Source organism: Vanellus vanellus (genome assembly GCF_965231255.1).
Source record: "Vanellus vanellus genome assembly, chromosome: 3".
Taxonomy (NCBI): domain Eukaryota; kingdom Metazoa; phylum Chordata; class Aves; order Charadriiformes; family Charadriidae; genus Vanellus; species Vanellus vanellus.
Window position 1 is genome coordinate 3944356 of NC_138907.1, and position 22834 is coordinate 3967189.

General features: G+C 39.7%; 1 protein-coding gene across 2 annotated transcripts in view; it reads left to right on the forward strand.

Annotated features, from left to right (window-relative positions):
* The first annotated feature begins 8156 nt into the window (after positions 1-8156).
* The window catches only part of VRK2 (VRK serine/threonine kinase 2), a 45894-nt gene continuing 31216 nt past the window's right edge, over positions 8157-22834 (forward strand). Inside the window, exons 1-6 of one of the 2 annotated variants that reach the window (XM_082481544.1) lie at positions 8157-8318; positions 19210-19265; positions 19784-19853; positions 20691-20778; positions 20917-21025; positions 22419-22511. In XM_082481544.1, coding sequence (XP_082337670.1) covers positions 8183-8318; positions 19210-19265; positions 19784-19853; positions 20691-20778; positions 20917-21025; positions 22419-22511 — 552 coding nt within the window. In that variant the 5' untranslated portion in view covers positions 8157-8182. The remainder of the gene's footprint in view (positions 8319-19209; positions 19266-19783; positions 19854-20690; positions 20779-20916; positions 21026-22418; positions 22512-22834) is intronic. The other variant, XM_082481543.1, reaches the window with a different exon arrangement.

Genomic DNA, 22834 nt, shown 5'->3' on the forward strand with positions numbered 1-22834 from the left:
CGGTAAAGGAATACAAGAACGCGATTACAGTACCGCCGCGAAGCGCACCGACCGGACCCGCACGCCCGCAACCCGCCCCCGAGCGGCGACTGACTCCCCCGCCCCGGCTAGCTCCTTTTATAGCGGGGCACGGGTCACGTGGTATGGAATACGTTCCTCCCCTGCCGGCGCCTTGGAAATTAACCCCATCCTTGCCGGAACCAGGACACATGGTCAGGGCTACTTTCTATTAATATGCCATTAATGTAAGGACCTTTGCACTACATTTAAAGATCGTGAAAATCAATATTTATTCTGAGGTCGGGGGGGATCAATCTTGCAGTAAAATGAGTCATATTTAATACATTCTATCATAATAATAAAGTTCTATATAAAAAGTAGCATTCGTATGTGAATAATGAATGCTATGACAGAGGAGTTTCCCTTCTCCAACAAGGTTATGTGAATAATTTCGTAAGTGGAAAGCTTTAAACGAGTATATGCACCTTCTCCCTGAGTGCTTTGCCAAATTCCTCTTTATTTCTCTAAACCTTTTTTGCATACATTGCTATATAGGAAAAAAAGTCACTGCTTCCTCTAGACCAAGAACACTCTTGTGCTACTGCTAATATTCCTGTAATTTCTTAATTTCCATTCTTAGATGTCCTTTGAAAGACCTAGGATGCAAGTACTAACTGCTATGGAAGCTTAGCAACCTTCCTCCTGCTTTCTGGACCAGTGTATCTTTACTTTTGTGCCTATGATAAAATGCACAAGAATACCAGTGGAGGAAAACTACTTATTTCCTTTGCAAGGCTGTGACAACTTTTACTTCATGCAAGTTTTATGTATTCCATACATGTTTGGTTTTGAAGAGGAGACGCTCGAATAAAAACAAAAAACAACAAGTCTTGAAACAATGACAGAAAGAAGAACATACATTCAAGCTGCCTATATGTGGAAACTAGTTCTAATGTATCACATGTCCCATGACAAGGTAGAGCTAATTCTCACCATCACATAGTAGCCATGGCAATAATACATACACAGTAACTCTCACCTGAGAATCTCGGTGCCTTTAAACAAGCCACCTGGAATGCTTCAGATGGATAAAATGAAACAGATATGAAATTGTTCATTTAAAGTCAGTCAGCAGCAAAGCCAGAATTAGGATTCCTGGAATTACTCCCATACGGAAAATCATTCCTGATCCCCTTCTCTGGTCTAAACACTAGACATTCTGCTCTCTCTGCAAATACAATCCATTCCCACAACAGCAATAAACTTACATTATCTCTTTGAGTATTTCTGAAAGTAAATAAACATGGATAAAAAACCCCACTTTTTTTGCAGTGCTCATAAATAATTGCTATCTAAAGTATGAGCAATAAAACCTTTGACATACAAGAGATAAGGAACACACCCAGGGTCTACCTGTCTTTTCAGTTGTTGTGATAGGAAGTGGGAGTAACAGTTCATCCCAACACCCATTAAAATGATGTGAGAGCAGGAACAGACTGGTAAGAGGAACCCCGACCCTGACTGGACAGACACATTCTGTAGCTCGTTCAAAAACTAGATGTCACTTCTTCCCTGTTTCAGAGCTTTTAGTGCTTTTGTTGCCGGAAGGTTTGACCTCATTGTATTAATCCCCTATTCTGGTTAGTTCAGGAGGTAGAACTTGTTAAGCATTTCCATAGTATTGGTACCAAGGTGAGTGTTAAAGGGAGAACAGGTAGACAAGTTACAGAGGCTAAAGTGGCCCCTCCAGAAGTGTAGGAGTCATTCATTTATTCGGACTACTTGGCATTAAAGCAAACATCACCTATTGCCGTTGTCATCTCCTGTACTTTAATAGAGCTTTTCAAATAATTTGTTTGCAGGGTATTTAAGATGAAAGTTCTATGACCTCCAATATTTTTGTATTTTCTTTAAAGAGATATCTTCCCTGCCTTTAAAAGTCTCAGCTGTTTTCTTCTGCTCTGTTTAACACGTAAAAGCCTTTAATACTTTGAACTTATTGTGAAATGCAAAATACAAGAACTGTCTACGTGGAAAACCTTAATCAGTCAGGAAGTTGGTAAATTATGTCTTCATGCCATCCATATTGAGTGTCCATTACTCCTGGATATACCACATTAACTGACTCATTAGCTATTTCAAACCATATGGACTTAGGTTTGGGTGGGTTGCTCTGATAATATTCAGAGGTGAGCTTCCTAATTATTGTAATTATGTGATCTCAATCACGGGGCCAGTCACACAAAATAGAGTCAAGAGTCTTTAAAATGGGTGTCAATGCACCTAGACAATGACTGAGTTGAGCAACATGCCCCCTGGATGTTGGAGATCCCTTGATACTGCAAAAAGTAATTACTTTAAAAGTTCTAAGAAACTGGCAGCGAGCACAGTGACAACTGAATGAGCACGGCAAGCGCATGGGACTCTGCACAGATGCATGAACACGAATAGATTTCTCAGCAGGAACTGGGAATCAGTCTGAAACTTGATGCCTTGTTGTCAATGGTCTTAATACTGAGATGTTACATCTCTAGTGTAAATTTAGCCATGATATTTTAAGCAACAAGGAGATCTCAAGTGGAGGAGGAGAATTAAATGCGGAAGTGCTAAAATGTCAGTGTTAAATACCACAAAAGCATCACAATGCAACAGTGAGAGAAGCTACAAGTTATTCACCTACTGCAGCAAATTTAAGGGGTTTTGTGTATCTGATTCTGCAATATTTCCTATAATTGACTAAAATCTTTTCTATTCAAGCTTAGATTTGAGCATAGAGAAGAAAAAGTGATTGAAATAAACGGAAAATGAACCAAACATGTAACCTAAAGCACTTTAAAACAAAGACAAAAACAAATACAGCAGAAATGCAAATAGTTTGCAGTACTATTAAGCACTTAAAGAAAGCACTCACTCCCCAACAATCTCACCACATTTAAAATGCAACCCATAATAACACAGCATAGCTTTTTGTCACCATCTAAAACTTATTCTGGAAAGAGGATAAAGAGTAGGGTGCTGCTTCTGAGCCACAGAGCAGAATAACACTTTCAAAGTTTGTACCTTACAGGCTTATTTCTAACTTTTAAAGTGCCTCTTGGACACACGCAAATCCAGAAAGCCAGACATTAATAAGCACCAAACACTTGAATACATAACTAGATAGCAAAACCATGCATTCAGAAGTTACTTGGATACATAACTTTGAACCACTACATAAAATGATCTACACTCATATCTTCACCCCTAAAACTAGATCACTGTATTTACCTTGCAGAAGAGCCAGCCCAGGGCACTAGCAATGACCACAGAATAACCTAAGAAATACAGTACCACTGTTTTCTTTTTCAGTAATACAATGGTACATACCTGTACCAATTCTGTAGAGAAGCTCAGATTTCCTCATGTGTTGTGTATCAGTAAGTATATACCAAGCAAAACAAATTAATAAAATCCTGAAGATATCAGAAGCATTAAAACAAACATCCAAACAGAGTCTCTTCCACCACTTCTAATATATAACTCTAAGTAACGAGAAAATGCTCATCTGAGCTGCATGAGGGACAGATTCTTCACGAGGAGGACCTGTGGCTCTCAGCTGTTTACAGCAATGTGCCATTAAGAAGTGAAATAACAGTAATTTGGTAGCATTTGCAGTTGTATGCTTGCAGGATTAATGTATTTTTACTCTTATTAGCATACAGACCTTTCTCCTACAAGGATTCTTGAATTTGGCAGTAATGCTGGCTATATCACCTTGAAGGAAAATTGCTTTCATCATAATTAGGCTTTCCTGAAAAAAAAGACCAAACAACAAACAAAAAAAGCCACCCTCGTATCTATAATTATTTTGGCCATTCATCCCCCTTACATCACATCCCCAAACTGCTAATTTGAAGCAACTGTGAAGAGGCAATGGAGGCTTTAACCTGACTAAATGAAGCTCATGTTTCTTGGGAGGGTTGCTAATTGGCTGATGATAAGCAGGAAAAAAAAAAGCCCGGTCTCCAGTTCAGCCCAACAGAAAAAGAGGTTTTCTTAGTCCCACCCACAAAACACAAGATGCACTATTTATAGGGCAAAAGGCCCTCCTATCAAGTTTTAATCTCATTAGAGCTTTTCTCAGGTAAAGTCTTTGATTTTTGTTGATCATTTTTTTATTTTGCCTTGTCTAGAACAGAAATACATGCAAAACTTGCTAGTAGCATTTGCATACATTTTTTGTGGGCCTACTAGTTATGGTTGTTTATTAATAAACATCTGCATTTAAGTGACAATCAAACTCATTCTTCAGCAGTAGCCTAGTATATGCAGGAAACTTCTTTTTAGCAATTTTTTTTTTTGTCTGAATGATATTCTTAGTCTCTATTACATTCCTGTGCACTTGTCTTGGAGGGTTTTTTAACTCTTGTAAGAAATGATAAAAGCTTCAAAATCTTTAACCTTATGTCTATTCTGTCCCTAAAAAAAAAAAAATCCCAACCAAACCCACAATTATTTTCTGTGGCTTGTAGGGTATATAACTCTTTTATACTACATAATAATGTTAAACTGCACAAGTTGTGAAAGAGCTGTGTGACATTAAAGATGGCTAGGACTTCAGGTACTCTTCCATTTGGATGGCGTTGAAACTGTAAACTTGCAATTTCTTTTAGAGTACCAGGAAACTTTTGTTTAAAAACTGAAGACCTTAAACCTCAGCTACCTATGTAGATATCTGTTGTGTGAGTCAAAGGGATATAATGTAGCCTGACTTAAGTTTTCAAAAACAGTAACAGATTCTATTGTGCCACTGTATTCATTAACAATGAAATAGACTCTTATGTGTCTACTTCCACTTTTAGTTTTGCTATTAGCTTATAATGACAATTTTTAAAATAGCCTTTTCTGATGACTTCATTATCCCTCAGAACTGCATGAACTTGTTTTCTTTTTGTGATGTTACCCTTGCTCGTGAACAAAAAGCATTAAATAAGCTCAGAACAATTTATTTCTGAACTGCAAAGTTTTGCATTGAACCCCAACCTTTCATTAAATCAATGCATTCCACTAATTTCCTGATGCTAGAGTATCGTCAACGGTTTCATGGGAACAAAAGGGAAATCAACTCCAGCTCTTGTGTACTTAAAATAAAAATAGGAAAATTTAATCAGTTTTGTTTCTTTAGGATCATCTATCTTTCTATTCATTCATACTTAATCTGGTTTTTTCCTCCACACAATTTCTACAAATTTTGAGTCTTTTAATTTATGGGGTTTTCTCCTCGTTCTTCAAAAAAAAAAAAGCCTTAAACTGTATAACAATGTAGGTGTCTGCTAGATATCTGATGCTATCACTGGTATCTGCTAAATGTCTAGAAGACAAATGCAAACCTCATCTGATTTGTTTCACTTTCTTATCCTGACATTGTGTTTTTGTGGGGACAGAAAGATAGGTCAGAAGCAGTAAGCCCTCTAATACATGCTTTCGTTTCAGTTTAACCATGTGAATACCTCTTTGCAACAGTTGAGCAAAAAAGCTCTTTCCTTAAACAGAGGCTGGTTCTCTGATTCCCAGGCAAGTATTTGAAGACAGTTTTATTCTGAAAAAAAACTTCACCCATGGCAGAATGGTGGCTCTCATCCCAGGTGATAGATATCCCAAGAACATTGTCCAAATGGTCTCTGTGAATAAAGGTGCTCTCTCTCTCCACTGTGTGGTGATGGTTTCTTTGATACAGCAGTGGATGTCTGTGGTTGTCTGGGGTTTTTTGGGGAAGCAAACAAAACAACCCCAACACGACCCTCCTACAGTCTGTTTTGACAGCTATTGCAAAGGGGAGAAACCCTATGAAACGCTTTATGGCAATCTTGAATTTGTTTGCTTTATGGCTGAGCTTTCTACTGGCAGTTCTTAGCTGGTCCTTTCAGTAATGGTAAAACCACAAAGCCTGCAAGACTGATGTAAAAGAATGGGCTGTTATGTGAAAGCCTACTCTACTGATGGCAATATATACTTTGCAGTCATAATCTGTGTTATTACTTTTAAGTTCACTTGCAAATTAAGTAGTTGCTGAAGATGTCCTGGACTTCAATTATTCTTGAACTCTTTTTTTTCTTGCAAAAGGACTTGTAGTCATTGCTTGGAAGGTGTGGTGGTCCCCTGTGAGCTCTACCTAGGTGTAGTGTGGTGGGTGGACCTTACTGATAGAGCAAAGCTTGCACAAGATGGTGGCTTGTGATCAGAGGTATGCCCTGTGAGCTTGGGGAGTTAAAAAAAAAGACGACTCATTGTGTCCTTTATTACCAACTCACAAGCTGATGGTGGTGATGGGGCTGATCCAGGCCTGGGTGTTGCAATAAAACTGACATTAACTAGGAAAATTAAATGTAAAGTGTAACTGAAGCAATGAAGGAAACCTGCTGCTGCTTAAGTCCTCTATACTGCCCCAACCCTATGCAATTATTTACCTAATATTAAAATAGATAAACAGTAACTGGACATGATTTATCTACGATTCAATTAAGAAACTAACCACCAGACAATGTAGCATTGTTGATAAGCAGGGTATGCCTGTCAAGAGAGTGATGAACTGTAGGCCTGGTCAGCAAACTGAGAAAACCACTCGGAACTGCCAAGATCAGAGGAGAAGTAGGTAAAAGGTAATTTTGGCAGGAGGGGGGATCATAACCGCTGACTCATTGACCACCTACCCAAATGATACCACTTACTCAAAAGAGAACAATGGAAAAGACAGTCTGTGCACTAATTTACATAGGAAGAGACAAAATCTTGACCAATCATTGAAGAGAATAACAATGAATATGTATTAATTGCTTGAGTAGGCAATAATCAATGTATAAAAGTGGAGATTTTTGGAACTAAGGTGTGCTCCCGTTTTGGGATAAGCACCCCATTTCTGCACATTAATGAAATAAACTTAGAAATACCTCTGCTCTCCATGTTATTGGCTTGCACACCTGGTAAAGAACCTGGATTTGGGACGATACCTGGAGCAATGGCTGACCAGCCTGTGACGTGGCCATTGCCTCTTCACACTGTGCTGTGGGGCTGCTGATGGCTCCCAGTGCTCCATGCAGTGCAAGCCTCTACGTTGTCTCCACCAGAGCAAACACGGGGGGTGTTGCACGCTGGTTTGGGGTAAGTAGCTATGTTCCTGTGTGTAGCAATGATCCTGGAATGCAAGAGGTGGCCACTGGTGGACCTACACCAGAAAGACCCTGAGGTAAAAATGAAGTGGCCTGACTGAGAGGTGGCACCCTGACAGCTCTGTGACTTCACTGCAGCTCCTGAAGTCCTCACGGCGCGTGGGAAAAAACTCTTTTTACCTCAGACAGGGAACAGCCTGATCAACTACTTCTATATGCTCCAAACCACTTTAGGGAAAAAAAAAAAAATTAAAAATCAATCCTCACTTGCGAACTGCAGCTTAAAAAGAGGGAGAGCCGAAGCGACCGGGGCAGCGGCGGGGTCCGGAGCGCTGTCGAACTTCTCCATTTCCCCCCGAAGCGAAGCGCCGGCGCCTCAGCGGGGAGCGCCGCGCGAGCTGGAAGCGGGAAACGGCACGCGCCACCTCCCCTTCCCGCCCTCCTCCGCGCACAGAGGTTGGGCCCCGCCTCATTGAGGGGAGCGGGGCGGCGGAGGGAGTCCCGTCCCGCCCCGCCCGCGGCGAGGCCGGGGAGGGCAGAGCCCGCCAAGTCCCGGCCGGGGTTAGCCCGGCCCTTCCCCCGTCCCGGGGGTTCCCGCGGGAAGACGGCAGCCTGCCGCCGCCTCCTTCGCCTGCTGCAAGCGGGCGCTTCGCCGCCTGGGCCCGGCCCGCGGGAAGTTCCCGGCTGGGAAGTTTGTAGCCGGCGGCGGGGGGAGGCCGCGGCGGCCCTGCGGAGGTGGGTGTGTGTGTGTGTGGGGGGGAGCTGGAGGTGCGGCCGAGCGCGGGCCGGTTACTACCCCCGTCCCGTCGGGCGGTGGAGGGGAGGCCGCTGCGAGTGAGCCGCCCCGGCCTGGCGCTCAACTGAACGGCCCTTGGGGCCCGGGGCGGGGGGGGGAGGCGCCCGGCCGCCGCCCTGGGGGAAGCCGGGGAGAGCCGGGCCTCTGCGCGGTGCCTGTTGGGGAAAGGACAGCGAAAGATGTTGTTTCTTCTTACAATAGTCAACTTTTTCTTTCATTTCCCCCCCCCCGCCAAGGTGCGATGCCGCCTAAGGGTCGCGGCAGAGGCAAGCTGCCGGTTCCTCTCCCAAGAGACATGATCCTGAAAGACACCGAAGGAAAAGGCTGGAGGCTGGGCGGTCAGATCGGCCAGGGAGGATTTGGCTTGATCTATTTAGGTAAAATACTGGTGGTGATTAGGAGGGTGACTTGTCATTTCCTTGTAACTTTGTGACATGAATAAGGCAGCATGGGTTTAAGAAGTTTCTGTTGTTTACGTGCTGGTTTCCATCTGTGTCAAAGTGTGGTTTTCAGATGTTTGGAGTGCCCCGTTCAGTGTCCTTGTTGTTCAGAAGTGTTGCTGATGGTGCAGTGCATTCTCCGTGGGCTGTTCAGTTTGCTGGCTCCTAGTGCACTTTTCTGCAGAGCTTGCGTGGGGTAGGCAAGGTGCCGCTGCTGTCAGACTACCAAAGAGCACTGCCAGGTGATGCTCTTCAAAGTAATGGTGACGCTTTTGTGAGCTGCCGCTTTGGACTTATGCCAGTCTTGTGCTCTGGAGTGCTCTGGGTTCCAGTTACTGTAAATGTTATCTTCTGGCCAGGACTAAATCAGTTTTCATCTAAGCAAATGACAACGGTAACAATAGTTAGTTGGGTGTTGCCTCTGAATTAAAGTTTTTCACCAGAGGTGGAAATACTGTTCTTTATTTACTCTAGCCTAAATATGTTTCTGTATTTTCTTCAGAAGAATGTGCTGCATTTCACTCAGTTTGTGTTTTATAAGGAATGAATGGTTCTGAAAGGCAGTTTGTAAAGCATTCTGGGTCACGAGAGGATATAGCGTATGTTACTGTTGCTGGTCTCTATGAAAGAGCAAATCCTGTTTTCAGGCAATATTATGAGTTTGGTTGGGTTTTTTTTTGCAGGGCAAACATATACAGGCAAACTAGTCCACAGTGACTGTTAGGGACTAAATTGAGCTTGTATTAAGACAGCAGTAAAGAATGATCTAGAAGCAGTTCAGTACATCATCCCCGGAGCCAAACATGATCTTTTAAAGTTAGAGGTATGTAAACTTGCTATTTGGAGTATTAATGTTTAAAACTTAAAAATGTTTAAAACTTAAAAGTAAGTCACTCCTATATATAAATCGACTTCCTTTAAATCAGCTGTACCTTCTTTTTTTTACATTTTTCCTTCTTGCTTGTTTCTGCCATGGAAAATACACTTTTGATTGTTTCCCACTCTTGTTTTTTTTTTTTTTTTTTCAGTTGATCTCTTAATGATATTTCCTCCATATTGAGTGATTTGTCAGAAAATAATCTGTTAATACAGTTATACAGCATGAACTTTCCATTTAGTGTGATTTTCAGTTTTTTTATAATGAGGCAAGTTTTCATTAGAACAGGCATCATATGTCATGTACCTTCTAATTTCTGTTGTCTTTAGTAATTCCTTTCAAATATGCAGAGCTGTCCTAGATTCAGTGTGGTTTCATGGAAGTGAAGGAGTTGTCCATCAGTGTCAAATTGTAGCATCAGGCACCTACTGCAGAGAGAAAAGGCATGTGTTTTCTGTAGAAGGGTTAGTGTGTTTGGTCTTTTCTTATTTGCAGATGTAAGTGTAGCACTTGTGTGCCACTGGTCTCTGGGTGACAGATTTACTGTGATTTTTGCTACATCTGTCTGGCTATCTCATGGTGTTTGTTTGCTTTCAGCTGTTCAGGAACACGTTATAGTGTACTGAATTGTTCTTCCTCTCCTTTTTTTTCCTCCTCATGTTCTTTATGGTTAATCACAGAGAGCTGAATTGCAACTGAAGACAATTTTTTTTTTCATGGTGTGATAGTCCTATATGTGGTCAGACGTTGCTTCTCTAAAGTGGTTACCCAGCTGTTAAAGTGTGGCTGTAAACTACAGGAAGGTGGACAGTTTTACTTGTGCATCTGGACTTAAGTTGCACCTAAACTTCAGGTTTGAGTGGAAAAACTTTTTAGGGGGTGGGAAAGGCATAAGCTGGCACTTTATTTCACTCAATGCCTGAGTAAATGAAGCAAAAAGATTTCAGTAACAACCTAAATGCCACTGCTTCTGCTTTTCTGCTGAGTAAACACAGTCACTGAAACACCTGGAGAAAGCTGTCTGTGTATACATTTGCAAGTAGTTTGGTGTAAAAGAAGTGAATTAATAAATTGCAACAGTTGGTGGGTATGGCCCTACATCCACCTTTTATTTAAGTTGACAGTTTGCTTGATTTTGGACTAGATCTGGTATGGTCTGCTGTGCTGAATTTCCTCAGCAAGTGCATGGTTTGAGGTTGTCTGAAGGAACTGTTTTGAATCCTTATGTTGCTGTTAGTAGTCAGAGTGCATTTGGTGGGTTCCTGTAGTGGAGTTTCTGGTTTGGTTTCCTCCGGAATTCGTATAGTTCACACATCCCTAACTGCTCTGCAGATTGAACCAGTGGGGATGATAGGGATTTTAACTAACTGCAGTTACAGAGGAGTCAAAGGCTAGTGCTCTCTTAGAATATTTACTTTTTTTTCCTTTTGATATATCTGATAGCTTATTATGACCTTCTTTGAAACATCAGTTGGTTATGTTTGTGAGATGCGGTGCATAGAGCATATATGAGATGTTACCATAAGAAAATAGACCTTAGCATGACCTAAGAATTGAAGTTAAGGTGTCTCTGGGTATTGCCATTCAAGGATAAAGGAAAGGAAGACAGAAACTTGCAGAAGGCTTCCATGGAGAGAAGGGACTGAGGGAACTGGAGGTGCAGTGCAGACAGCAAGGTTGTAGTGGGTGTAGCTCTCCAGGTGTAAGACAAAAAATGTTGTGTTCCAGAATCACTCAGAATGTAGTTCTGTCATTTTCTATTGCAGTCAAATCACAGTGGACCTTGTGGGTGATATAGCACATGGGATTCAGTCAGTTTCATGCAGATTTGATTAGTTTTCTGCCTGATCACACAGACCTCTGAGGTGATTTCATATATTGTGGTGTTTGCTGCAGTTTGGCTCCCACTGAATGGAGGTGGAAAGCAGTCAGTGGATTAGTTGAGAATGAGAATACAATCTGGGATGCTTGGTATTATTATTTTGTGGTTTTTTAGTAAGTGACAGCATGGCTGAAGAAATACAGCTGCCACTTTTATAATGGTATTTGTGTTTGTTTAATCTCTTCTTTCAGAAGGGTTAGTGAATGTTACATGTAGCATTGAACTGAAGGTTTAATTCCCTTTATAGCTCATCCTACAATTAAAAGAGGAAACGGGCAAGATTTATCCACAAGTATTGACACTGACTGCAAGTTTTCTTGTTTAGTCCACCTCTTCACCTCTGATACGTGTTTATATTATATAAAATATACCATTCAGTAGCTTTTTAGGCTTGACCCTACAAAAAACATAGCTATATTTGAGAGCCAAGGGGAGTGAAGTAGATGATGAAAATTTCAGAGTAAGATACGGTTGCCTGGTGCTGAGAGGCACCTTCTTTCTCCGTGTTGTTCAGACTAGTTTTTAGTGCATATACAGCAAGATGTGAGAGGACCACTAAACTTTCAGGGAGAAGCTGACCCAGAAAGAGCTGTAGAGAGGTGGGTGAGACAGGAGGTGGAGACAGGTTCGACTGCCTGCCAGATATGAACAGCACAGCCCTTTTATAAAAGTAAAGGTTAACTTTGCCGGCTATATCTTTTAATAAGTATTTTTACAGTAGTGGTGTAAAGATTTTGATGTGTGTCGTTATAGCTTAATTTCCCATTAAGGGTACTCCATACTCCATTAATCTATAACAATGTTCTTGGGAAATTTTACAGTATCTCTGCAAAATATATTTATAGGGGATGCATTCCGTGGAAGGTTCTGTTCACTAAATCAAAGCTGCTGGAAGCCATTTACTGACCCTGAACCCTAGGATGCAGATAGTCTCTTCAGGTGCAGGGCTTCTAAACTTCTAATTAAGTACTTGAAAGTTACCACTATCTACAAGTTCTGTCCTGCCTCACACATGTTTCCCCTGGTTTTCTGATTATTCTTTCTCTTTCCCATCTGTGCTGTTTTGTCTACTTCTTTGTTGACTTGTTCCTTCCGTAGGGTTTCCTTTGCATTTTTTTCTTGACCAGAGCAAATCCAGCAGCAGAAGGTTTACAAGTACTGATTCTTCCCAATGCTTCTACAGATGAGAGCTTCCTCTGCTGCAAGAAGCAATAAAAGCCATCCAGAGATGTTCTCTCAAGTATTACTTTTGTTGTAGTAAGAGCAATATGGATGGTAAGCTGGAATTAATTATGCTGTTGTATGTTAGAAGTTTTATTTTATTTTATTTTTGTTACTGGTGCTGATTTGCTGTCAGGCACCTCAGATAGAACTGTTATCCCTTTGATAAGGGGGAGCAGAATGGAAAGCAATCGAGGAAGAAAGTGACATATTGGTGGCCTCGCGATTAGTTTGTAGGCCTGTGGAGAACAGTGGCAGTACACTGGAAAATTAAGCAAGAGTTGAGGAGGGTGCTACTGAGAGCCTTACATTCTATCATTTATCTTCCTGATCACAGTCAGTAATTAACACCAGTCTTTATATAAATCATTCTCTAGGCCTGCTGCAAGCACTCTATTAATGCACAATTTGGACTGAAAATTTACATGCAGAAAGGTCACACAACGTTTTGTTAAGATTCCACTGTCATGGTGAAATCTGCTGTACACAGCGTTATCTACTTGCAGGCTTCTTTCTCATGGGAACTAATAGTTTTGCAAAATACTTAATTTTATATATATTTGTATACACACGTTTGTTAGACGATGTCTTTTACAATAGAACTTACTACACTGTAAATGTGTTTTAATTGTATTATCTGTGTATATTGTAATGGAACTAATGTAATGGAATTGTAAGTGATAGGTGAAAACTAAGAGTTTTGAAAACATTTTTCATAGCTGGCTTTGCAGCAGGTGTTTATATATTGTGGTTTGACTGCTATTTTTGTGTGTGTTGTTTCAATATGGGAAGCACAGCAAAGTATATATTGATAAAGACATATTCAAATTCTGCCCTGCTTGGAGATCTGCCACCAGTATAACCATCACGCTGTCCTTTTCTTTTTTCTTTCCCCACCCCCATTTTCCAAGAAGAGGCAAAGAACATCTGCTTGAGCAGTAAACAGTGATTAAATGGGTGAATAGTGACTCTTAATACTAGCAGCACAGGGAGATCTGCTGCTGGTGGAGGTAGAGAAGATGTGTGGTTATGGCCTTTTCTGCTTTTAAGCTTGAACCATAGTACAGTCTGCCATTGATATTCTGAGGCCTGGTGTTCTGGGCATCAGACTGAGGTATGGAAGCAAGGTTGTTTCTGTATCAGAAAGACTAATTTCCATGCAGAATTTGTATAGCTGTGAGCAGGGGTGTATATCTGTTAGGGAGAAGAGTTGATGGAAGCACGTTCTATCATTGTCGTACCGTTCATTCCTTGGTTTACAATAGGAAGCTGGCTTTAGCAATTGGTTCTAGAGAAATGAAGTACTTCAACAGTTGCTTAAATTAACTTCACTGAAAATATTTACTATAGCGCAGCAAACGAATTAAAAATGCAGCAAAAATGATACAGAAAGATATACATTCAGCATGTTTTTTTATAAACACAATGGAAAGAAGACTATTAATAGCAAAACCTTGTAATTAATAGCACCAGCAGGTAACTGTCTGGTTAGGGATGGATTTTTCTTAACCTTCAGATGTTTAAAATGCATTTCGGCAAAGGTCTCATTGTACCTGCAGGTGTGAACCTCAGTGTGAAAATAAATTCATTGGCAGAAAAACACCACTTCAGGAAAGAGTCTTTATATCTAGTCACTAATGTTGAACTATACAGATACAGCAAGTAGCTTACCTAATTTTTCACCCTGTCTGTGGGCAAACTAAATCATAAATTTAGCCTGAGTTTGCTACTTGGTTACTTAGGGCTGAGCACATGGTACAGGATCAGCCTGCTCCATCTGCTAAAGAGGAAATACTCCCTACCTCAATGAGTTCTTGCTGGTGAGTGCTTACTCCTGAATCTTACCTCTTCTTTTTCTTTGTCTTTGAGCCTTCGTGGGCAACATCTTAACTTTGAAAGCATAATTCATTTTTACATGGTAGTCTAAAGCCTGTTACAAATTTTCGAGAGATCATTACTATTATACTGTAGTGTTCTGCCACATAATGTGTTGTGTTGTTTTGTTTTTTTTTTCCATGTGTATGGACCGGTGATTTGGGAGCCATTGTCCTGCACTTCATTAGTCCACCTTGCAAGAGTTCTGGTCAGGAACAGAGACTCTGGCATGCTAAGTAAAACTAGAAAGTCAAGAAAGCATGATTTTTTTTTTTTTTTTTTTTTTTTTTCCGGTGGAGGATATATTTCTGAGCAGCGTTATATGGCAACAGGAAGAGTTTTGGACAAAAGATAAGGCACCTGTTGCCGTGTGCAGGGCACTCCCTTCAGCCGTCTTTGGCACCTGTACCCCACTGAAACTGGCATAGTATCTTCCGAGTGGGCACTGTGTCAGACTAGCAGATGGGCTGGAGCAGAATCTTGCCAGAAAACAGTTTGTGCATCAAGTTTTAAATATTAGAGGCCTGGACTCCCATCTGAGAGTGCTGTAAGAGCAGACCATGCATAGCTTTTCTGCCTGGGGTTAAAGGATGTGTCATACCTATTCCAGCTTAGAGTAATTAACTTTGAAAGTCAAACAGTGGCTTCTGTTGCTGTGGAATACAAAACTTTGGCTCTAATGAATCAAGATTAAGGTTTCATAGAAAGATGAGTAAGAAATGTAGTGAAATTTCCTACCAGTACTGAATGTTCTTAACTTGGAGGCCTTTGCGGTTCTCTGCAAAAGTTTAGCAGTTGAGCACAATTTTCTTCCAAAAGCAATTTACTTGGGTCTTGTGGAAGATGGTTTCACAAACACGGTACAGAGGGCTGTGTGTATATAATTTGTATAATGAAACTCTACATTCATAAAATTACCTAGGAGAAGATTATAGAAAAAAAACTATTCATAAACACTGCTCAGAAAAGAACCTGTCCAAGAACTGATGATGCATCTTTAAAGTAACAATATGAGCAGAGAAGCAGGTCTTCCTTGGGCTATGTTAAAAATGGACCGTAAACACTCTTCAAGCACTGAGTGTTTCCATTCTTGGGAAATACTAGATGTTGCGAAGGCGGGGTGGGAAAGCAATATGCTTTGTTCACCTTTAAATATTTGCCTTAGAACCCTCCATACGTAGGAAATATTTGAAGGTGTGTGTTAAATAGCAGATGCTACTTTGTATTTATTTGTGTACCTTTTGTTTTCAAGTAGCTATATTCCTTCAAATTGGATCGGTTAGGTCAGTTTTACTGTTAGATGCTCTGAGCAGCCCCCCTCCTCCCCCCCAGTTTGTTAGCCATTGAATTTAACATCTCTTGCTTGACTTAAATGGGGTTAGAATTTTTCCAGCTTTTTTTATAGGTAGCCTGTAACTTCAGTGTGGTATTTTTGAGGTTAGTTTTTATTTGTGCAAAAAACTAAGCTGACAATATCACTCTTCAGGATTATTTAACCAATGAAACAAAGCAAAAATAAAATACTCACAACCCCAGGACTTCTGAAAATAAAATTATTTTCGTTTCCCAAATAAATATGTCCTCAAAATATCCAGTAGTGGCAAAGAAACCAGCTGTGGACAGAAGCAGGGATGTTTTTTTTCAAACTGCCAAATCAATGCTGTCTTCTTTTCCACTGTGTAAACTTTGTCAACAAAACTGGTTCTGTGAGAGCCATTGAAAACATTTCACCATATTCCAAATGTGACTGCCACAAATTAACTGCTAAAACTGCAACAAGCACGTTTGAACTGGCAAATAGAATTGGCATGTTTCTTTGTCAAACTGCATAGAATTGTGCTATGTGGTTGTAGAAAATCACAGTTCATCCAGAAACACTCTTTTGTCACCGTGTCGTATTAACATTTAGGAAGCTGCATTAATTAAGGTTGTGGCACTCATCAACAAAACGGATGAAATTCACGATTGAAGTGGATAAGACCATAACTGCTGTGCCTGTGTGAAACTAGGGAATTCTGGACATAGGTTAATTTGAGGTAAAATATTTGCTGTGTTGTGTAGGCTCAACAGTTGGAAATTATGGCAAAGAATGTGAATCTTACTGCACTGCTTTATTTCAGAGTGCATTTTAAATCCATATGCTTTTCACTGGCATGGTAGCTGTGATTGTGGGATGAAAAAGAAGAGAAAATAGAGCTGAGCTCTTTGCCCTTTGCAAATGTTTTGTGAGACTCATCTTGGCATGAGATGGAAACAGCCACAGCCCCCTACTCAGCTTCATCTTGTGCCAGTGTTCCCAGTTAACAATTATGCAGACAATGGTTTTGATTGTGTGCATACATCAACACCCCTCCCCTCAAACGTAAGGAGATTGTGCGTCTCTAGTTGGTAAACCCAACATAAACTGTAAACTGGGAATGCTGAAACTTGTTATGCTACTTTAAGATATCCTTTGCAAACATAATCTCGACATACAGTGCTCCTGGTACTCTCTGTGTGTACTTATATGCCATTGGAGACCTCCTGCCTATCAGCATTGCTCTCCTGCAGGGTCTCTGCTTACTGTCCTGCAGTCTAGCATTTAACTGATTGTAATATTATAAATAGCCATGTGCTACCACACAGAATGAGGCTAGCACATGGCTAATTACGAGTATACAGTAATTAACTATGAGCTAAACTCGCAGGAGAGTATGTGGTGGTGGTCTATGAGGTATGTAATCAGACTGTTTGTTAAACCTTGGGAGCCTTTCCAGTCTGTTAAGTAACTATACATAGTAATGAGATGATTTTTAAAAAAACATTTATGTGTATTTGTGGACAAAAAATAGGCTTTCTTATTTCTAAGGTCTGGTTAAAATATTACTGCCCGATATATGAATGGTTATTTAAAAAGATGTGATAAGGTACATATGCAACTTTGGCTTATCTGTATGTATGCCTAAGCATTATCTGTGTAAGAAGTTTAGAGTGTTATTCCCTGTGAATGTTGTGCCTTGTTTCATGTATGTGCAGTAAAAAAAATATACAAAAACATTTCTCCCTTTGTAGATTTGAATGTCAAGTTACTTATTTTGTGGAGCATCTGTTTCCTGTATCTTGTTGAGCTTTGTCTGACTCTTCTCCCTTTTCACATTCTAACGACTTGCCCTTAGTTTTGGTTTGACTTTTCTTCAGGATGTTCTTTCAGTGTGACTCCAAAAAGCATCCACACCGCCATAGTGTAAGAACCATGAGGGTTAGGCCCTTTTGCTCGGCTACCTCCTGTTAATTGCTCTTCTTCATTACCCTGACAGCTGTTACTGTCTGTTCCAGATTACCATGAATGAGGCCTCTCTTTTTAAAATGTCAAGATGTCTACAGGGAAGTTAGATCAGACTCTTTCAAATACATTTAAATTTTATACCTCTCAAACCTCTGTAAAGTAACTTGGTATTAAAATACATTTTCTTATATGCAGGGTTTTTTTTTCTGGTCTGTGTCAGTAAGGGTGCACATCTAATTCTGTTTGGGTAATGTGATGTTGTTGAACACAATGAGAACATGTGGGATGTGTTCCTTTAAATTAATGTCTTCAGCTATTAACACATAGTCTACATGTGGCAGAGAAAGATAAAGACTTAAGCACCTGTGCCTTAATTCCCAGTTCAGTACAATAATATGGTAGGAACAAAGTTTACCAAAATTTCCTTCCTGGTTGTATGATAGTTTTAAATTGTATTCTGAATGTGACTGCTACTTGCTTGAGTCTACAGATAGTTCACACCTTCCAGAGCTACTGTTTTAGGTTATGTTCATTTTATCTTAACACGTTGTTAGCACAGAAGCATTCACATGGGGAAGTGTCAAGCAGAAGGCAGTGGGGACCCTGTGGGTGTTTGGGGTGTGTACGCTGCCAGATTCAACCCAGATGCTGAATAGAATTGAAGGAAGATGGCAGCTGAAGGAGTCTGTTCATTGTAAAAGTATTTTTATGCCTTGACCATCAAAAAATATAAGCTTGGATGGTTTGATTAGATCCAAGTTTACTTGATTTTTATTATGCGGATAAAAGTAGTCTATTTTTGTGTGTGCTGATAGCTGAAGTGTTTCACACCTGGACTGTTGTTGGTATTTGATCATTATAAGAAGTTTGAAAGGGACACTTATTTCCAAGGAACTGTATTCTTTTTAGTTTTTTTCAGTGATGATTCTAAAAGATGATTTAGTCTCATTAAATTTTAATCCCAGTGTAGCTCCATGTAGCTTCAGTAGTATCAGAGAGAACTGATAGTTCTCTCAGGGTCAGAAGAAAATAGGATTGCATTGTCTGTGCAGAGAGGTTCTGTCTCCTGGGCTGTAATTGGCACATGTGGTCAATTATTGTTTTGAAATCTCTACTTGCACTAAGAGGCACAATCCCTCATCTCCCCTTTAGGCAGGTGGTGGCTGTGCTATCCCTAACTTAGGCCAGTGTCTAAATAATGTCAGAAAAGAAATCAAGGTTCTAGGACCAAATTAATTTGTAATAGAGGAAAGCAGACAATCCTGTCTAGAGGCATAATGTAGGTCATAACTTTTAAGTGGTGTCTTTGTCACGACAGTGGATTGACAGCAACCAAATACAGAGGTTATCCAATTGACTGAAATGACTTAAACATAGTCTGTTACAATGGAATACCTCATTGTGGTGCAAACGTGCAATGGAGACATCCTGCTTACTCCTTAGTTAACATTGAGGGAGAGAGTTCTGAAAATGTGGGTTAAAATTGCTTCTGTACTTGTTGATTAAAACTTCGGCGCGTGTGTGTGTGTTTTCATTTTGTTTTTCCTTGAACTTGACAAAACTGACTTTTAAAAGCAGGAATTCAGACAAAATGTTGGGTATCTTTGTTGTGTATTTTTGGTAATCTTATGCAATGTTACCTTGGTCTTTGTTTGCAGTTATATTTTGTTGCATAGAGCTTGATCCTCATCTCTTTCTCATTTTGCAGCTTCCCCTCAAACTCATGTTCCTGTAGAAGATAATGCAGTGCATGTAATTAAAGTGGTAATGTGTAGATCTCATTTCTAAATTGTTAACTTGTATGCACTTCTTTCTTGTAATTATCTATCCTTATTTTTAGCATTGGGTCTGTATTGTATGCTTGTGGCTTTTGTTTTTTTCCCTATTTTTTATATCTTGATATACTTTCCCTGCTTGGGGATACGTTTGCCATTTTCATGACATACAGTATTTCCTTGACTTGATTCTTTCCTTTCCTTAACTACTGCCTGCAACAGTTTAGTAAGGAAAATCAGATTATGAACTTAAACGCACCTGATCTACAATATTCCTGAAAATAATGTCTTAATTCCTGAAAGAAGCTGTGTTGTTTATGAAAATGTGTTGCCAAGCAAGTTTTCTTTTTAGCTACTTATACCATGCTGTCTGAAATGTAATTTTAATACGGGAGGTGGGGGGGAAAAAGGGGTTTCATCCTCTTTGAATTTCTCATATGCTTTTCTTTAGAAACTGTTGTCTTTATAATGTATTTTATGATACCAAGTTTATTTATTTCTAAATAGGAATATCTTGAAAATGGCCCCTTATTTTCTGAACTGAAATTTTACCAGAGGGCTGCAAAACAAGAGCATAGTAAGTAATATCTCGGTTTTGATTCAGGTAGATTTAAGAACAAGTTTGGGTTTAACTAATTGTAATAAGAACTATTGCTTTAGAGTTTGATAGCCAACTCTTTTCATATACACTGAACTAATCCTAGTTGGTGCTATAATAATTTTAGATTGCTATAGGTTTCTTTGCTTGGTTGTCATCCTTGTCCTTTCTGATCGGAAGGGAGAACAGAAGCGTGCCAAATTTGTTATGTGCACACTTCAGAGTGCACAACAATGAATGGACTCAGAGGCCGGCCTTAGAACAGAGGTACTACATGGTCTAATTGGTGACAGTGTTTCTGAAACTATTTCGATGTGCAGAGCTAAGAGTGTGTGTAATCATCACAGGATTTAGTAGTAATCAAGGCACTTGATTCTGCGGGCACTTGTTTCTGCAGACACTTAAGCATGGATGTGATTTATTCATGGGAACTGTCCTAAAGACTTTAGATGACTTAGATTGCTGGTAGAATAAGCACTTTTGATAGCTTGAAGCATTCTGTATTGAATAAAGTAGAGCTTCTAAAAGAACTATTTCTTCAGCTATTGATAATTGCTTATCTGCCTTCTAGGGGAACAAAGTACCACATTGCTAGAACAAAAAACTGCTTCTTGTTTTGCAGAATATAGAGAACTTCAGAGTAATGTTATGGTCTGAACTGTTTGCTACACAAACTGCTGAATGTCTTATTTGTTTCATTGTTTCATTCAAAGTCTTGGCTTGATAACTAAACCAAAACCAACAAAAAAACCCACACCAAAGGTGAGATTATCTTGCTACCTTTAACCCAATGTTATCTTTTTATGATTATTACAGTAAGAAAATGGATGAATCTCAAAAAAATAAGATGTTTAGGAATTCCAGTGTTTTGGGGATCAGGCTTGGCTGAGTACAAGGGAAAAAGGTAATAAGATGAATTGCAATTAAACCTCAAATTGAATGAAAATCCATTTTCAACAAAATGGAGCTAAGTCCTTTCAATCTGACACAAACTTGCAGTCTTGTCTTAAAGGATTCCTCCCTTTTCTCTATGTCCTGGTAGCTATAGATTCATGGTCATGGAGAGACTGGGGGAAGACCTTCAAAGAATTTTTGAAGATTGTGGAAGCAGATTTAAGAAGGCAACTGTTCTGCAACTCGGGGCACGAATGGTATGTACAGAGAGAGAGGAAATTGCTATGTCTCAACTTGCTAAATTCAACTAGAAAATAATCTTTCTACTATAGTTCCTTTAGGTAGCTCTTGAGTTTTGAATTCAACTTGTGTAAATGCTATGTATTTTCTTATTTTTAATCTTTTTTTTTTTTAATAAAATGACTATTAACTAGAAAATCAAGACCCCCTGCAGACTGGAAGTAGGTGGGATTAAACCAAATTATTTTTCCTAATAGGTTAAAACATAGACCATACACTTCAAAATGTGTGTCTAGACCGAGATGTGTAAGCCTATTCTCATATGCTTTAACATGTATTGATTTTTTTTTTCCAGTGTCTGAAGGGTTTTGTATTAGACATCCATATTTGTCAAAGTTCACAATTGCATGCCTGAATGCAAAATTTTCAATTGGTTTGCTGAACAGGCCAGGATTAGGCTAGTCTGCAAATACCAGGTTTGTTTTCAAATGTGTGTAGACTGGCACATACTAATGGAAGATTGTGTACATGCTACTTTTTAATATCATTTGTGTTGTGAAAGACTACTATTACTGAACAGAGGTGCACAGCAAATGGAGTAGAGGCAATAGTCATAAGTTGCAGGAAGAGGAACTCTGAGGATAAAGGAAAAATTTTTGCCGAAAGAGTGTCTTAGCACTGGAACATGCTTCCCAGAGGCTGTGAAACATCCATCCGTTGGAACTTTTAAAACTTGACTATTCAATCTGATTAATCAAGCAGGGGGTTTAGACTGGCCACCTCCAAAGTTTCCTATTAACCTAAATAATAATAACAATTTAAAAAAATATAAAATTAAGGCCTTTCATAATCACATAGTTCACAAACTTGTAACATCCTTTGTACCCTCCAAAAGCCAGGATTAGATTGTACTTTGTATGAGTTGCCAAGTGCAAATGTGGTTTTAATAACAATTAGAGCTATCTTACCTCAGTAAGGAGCTGAAGAAGGATGATGATGCAGAGGGATGGCAACATGAAATGCAGGTCATATAATAGCTGGCAAAACCTTCAGGGCTGATTGAATATGTTCTTTTTAAGAGCTTGGTGTTCTCAACATTTCCCCCCACATTTATAAAGTACTAGTTTCATTCTTGCTTTGTGACCTTAGAAGCTGGTACTCATAGGTAGTTACACAGGGGTACCTCCTGACATAGTGTGGCTTGTTTATGATTTGCCATCAGCTATGTGCCTGGTGGGAGCAGACCCTGTGGATAGAGTGGTAGTCCTTGTGCTCTAACTCAAAACAAATTTGTCAGCTCAGTCTGTGTAGCCCTTGATTTCATGGTATAAGTGAGAAATATTTGGTGGTAGGTTTAGGGGCTGAGTGGAGACAGTGATGTTTTATTTTCTTTTCTACATCCTTTCCTAGTTGGATACTTTGGAATATATACATGAAAATGAATATGTTCATGGTGATATTAAAGCAGCAAATCTACTTTTGGGCTACACCAATCCACATGAGGTAAGCATATTTACTTATCTACACTGTTACTCTGATGTGTTTATAACTGTTTAATGCAGAGTATACATAAAACTATTAACAATTCACATGTTAAAAGAAGTTTGTGCATGAACATTCACATCCTCTCATGACAAATCTGAGAGTAGCTCTGTGGAGCTTAAGGTCTGAGAAAGAAGCAGGACAAAGCTCTGCTTTGTTCCCTTTATGGTCTGCTGACTGGGGTACTGGTATGGATGGGTCATCTAATCAAGAGTGTAAGTTAGAGGACTTAATTGCTGTTCTAGGTTATGCCAGTTTAAGTATATTAGTAGAGTTTAAGGATG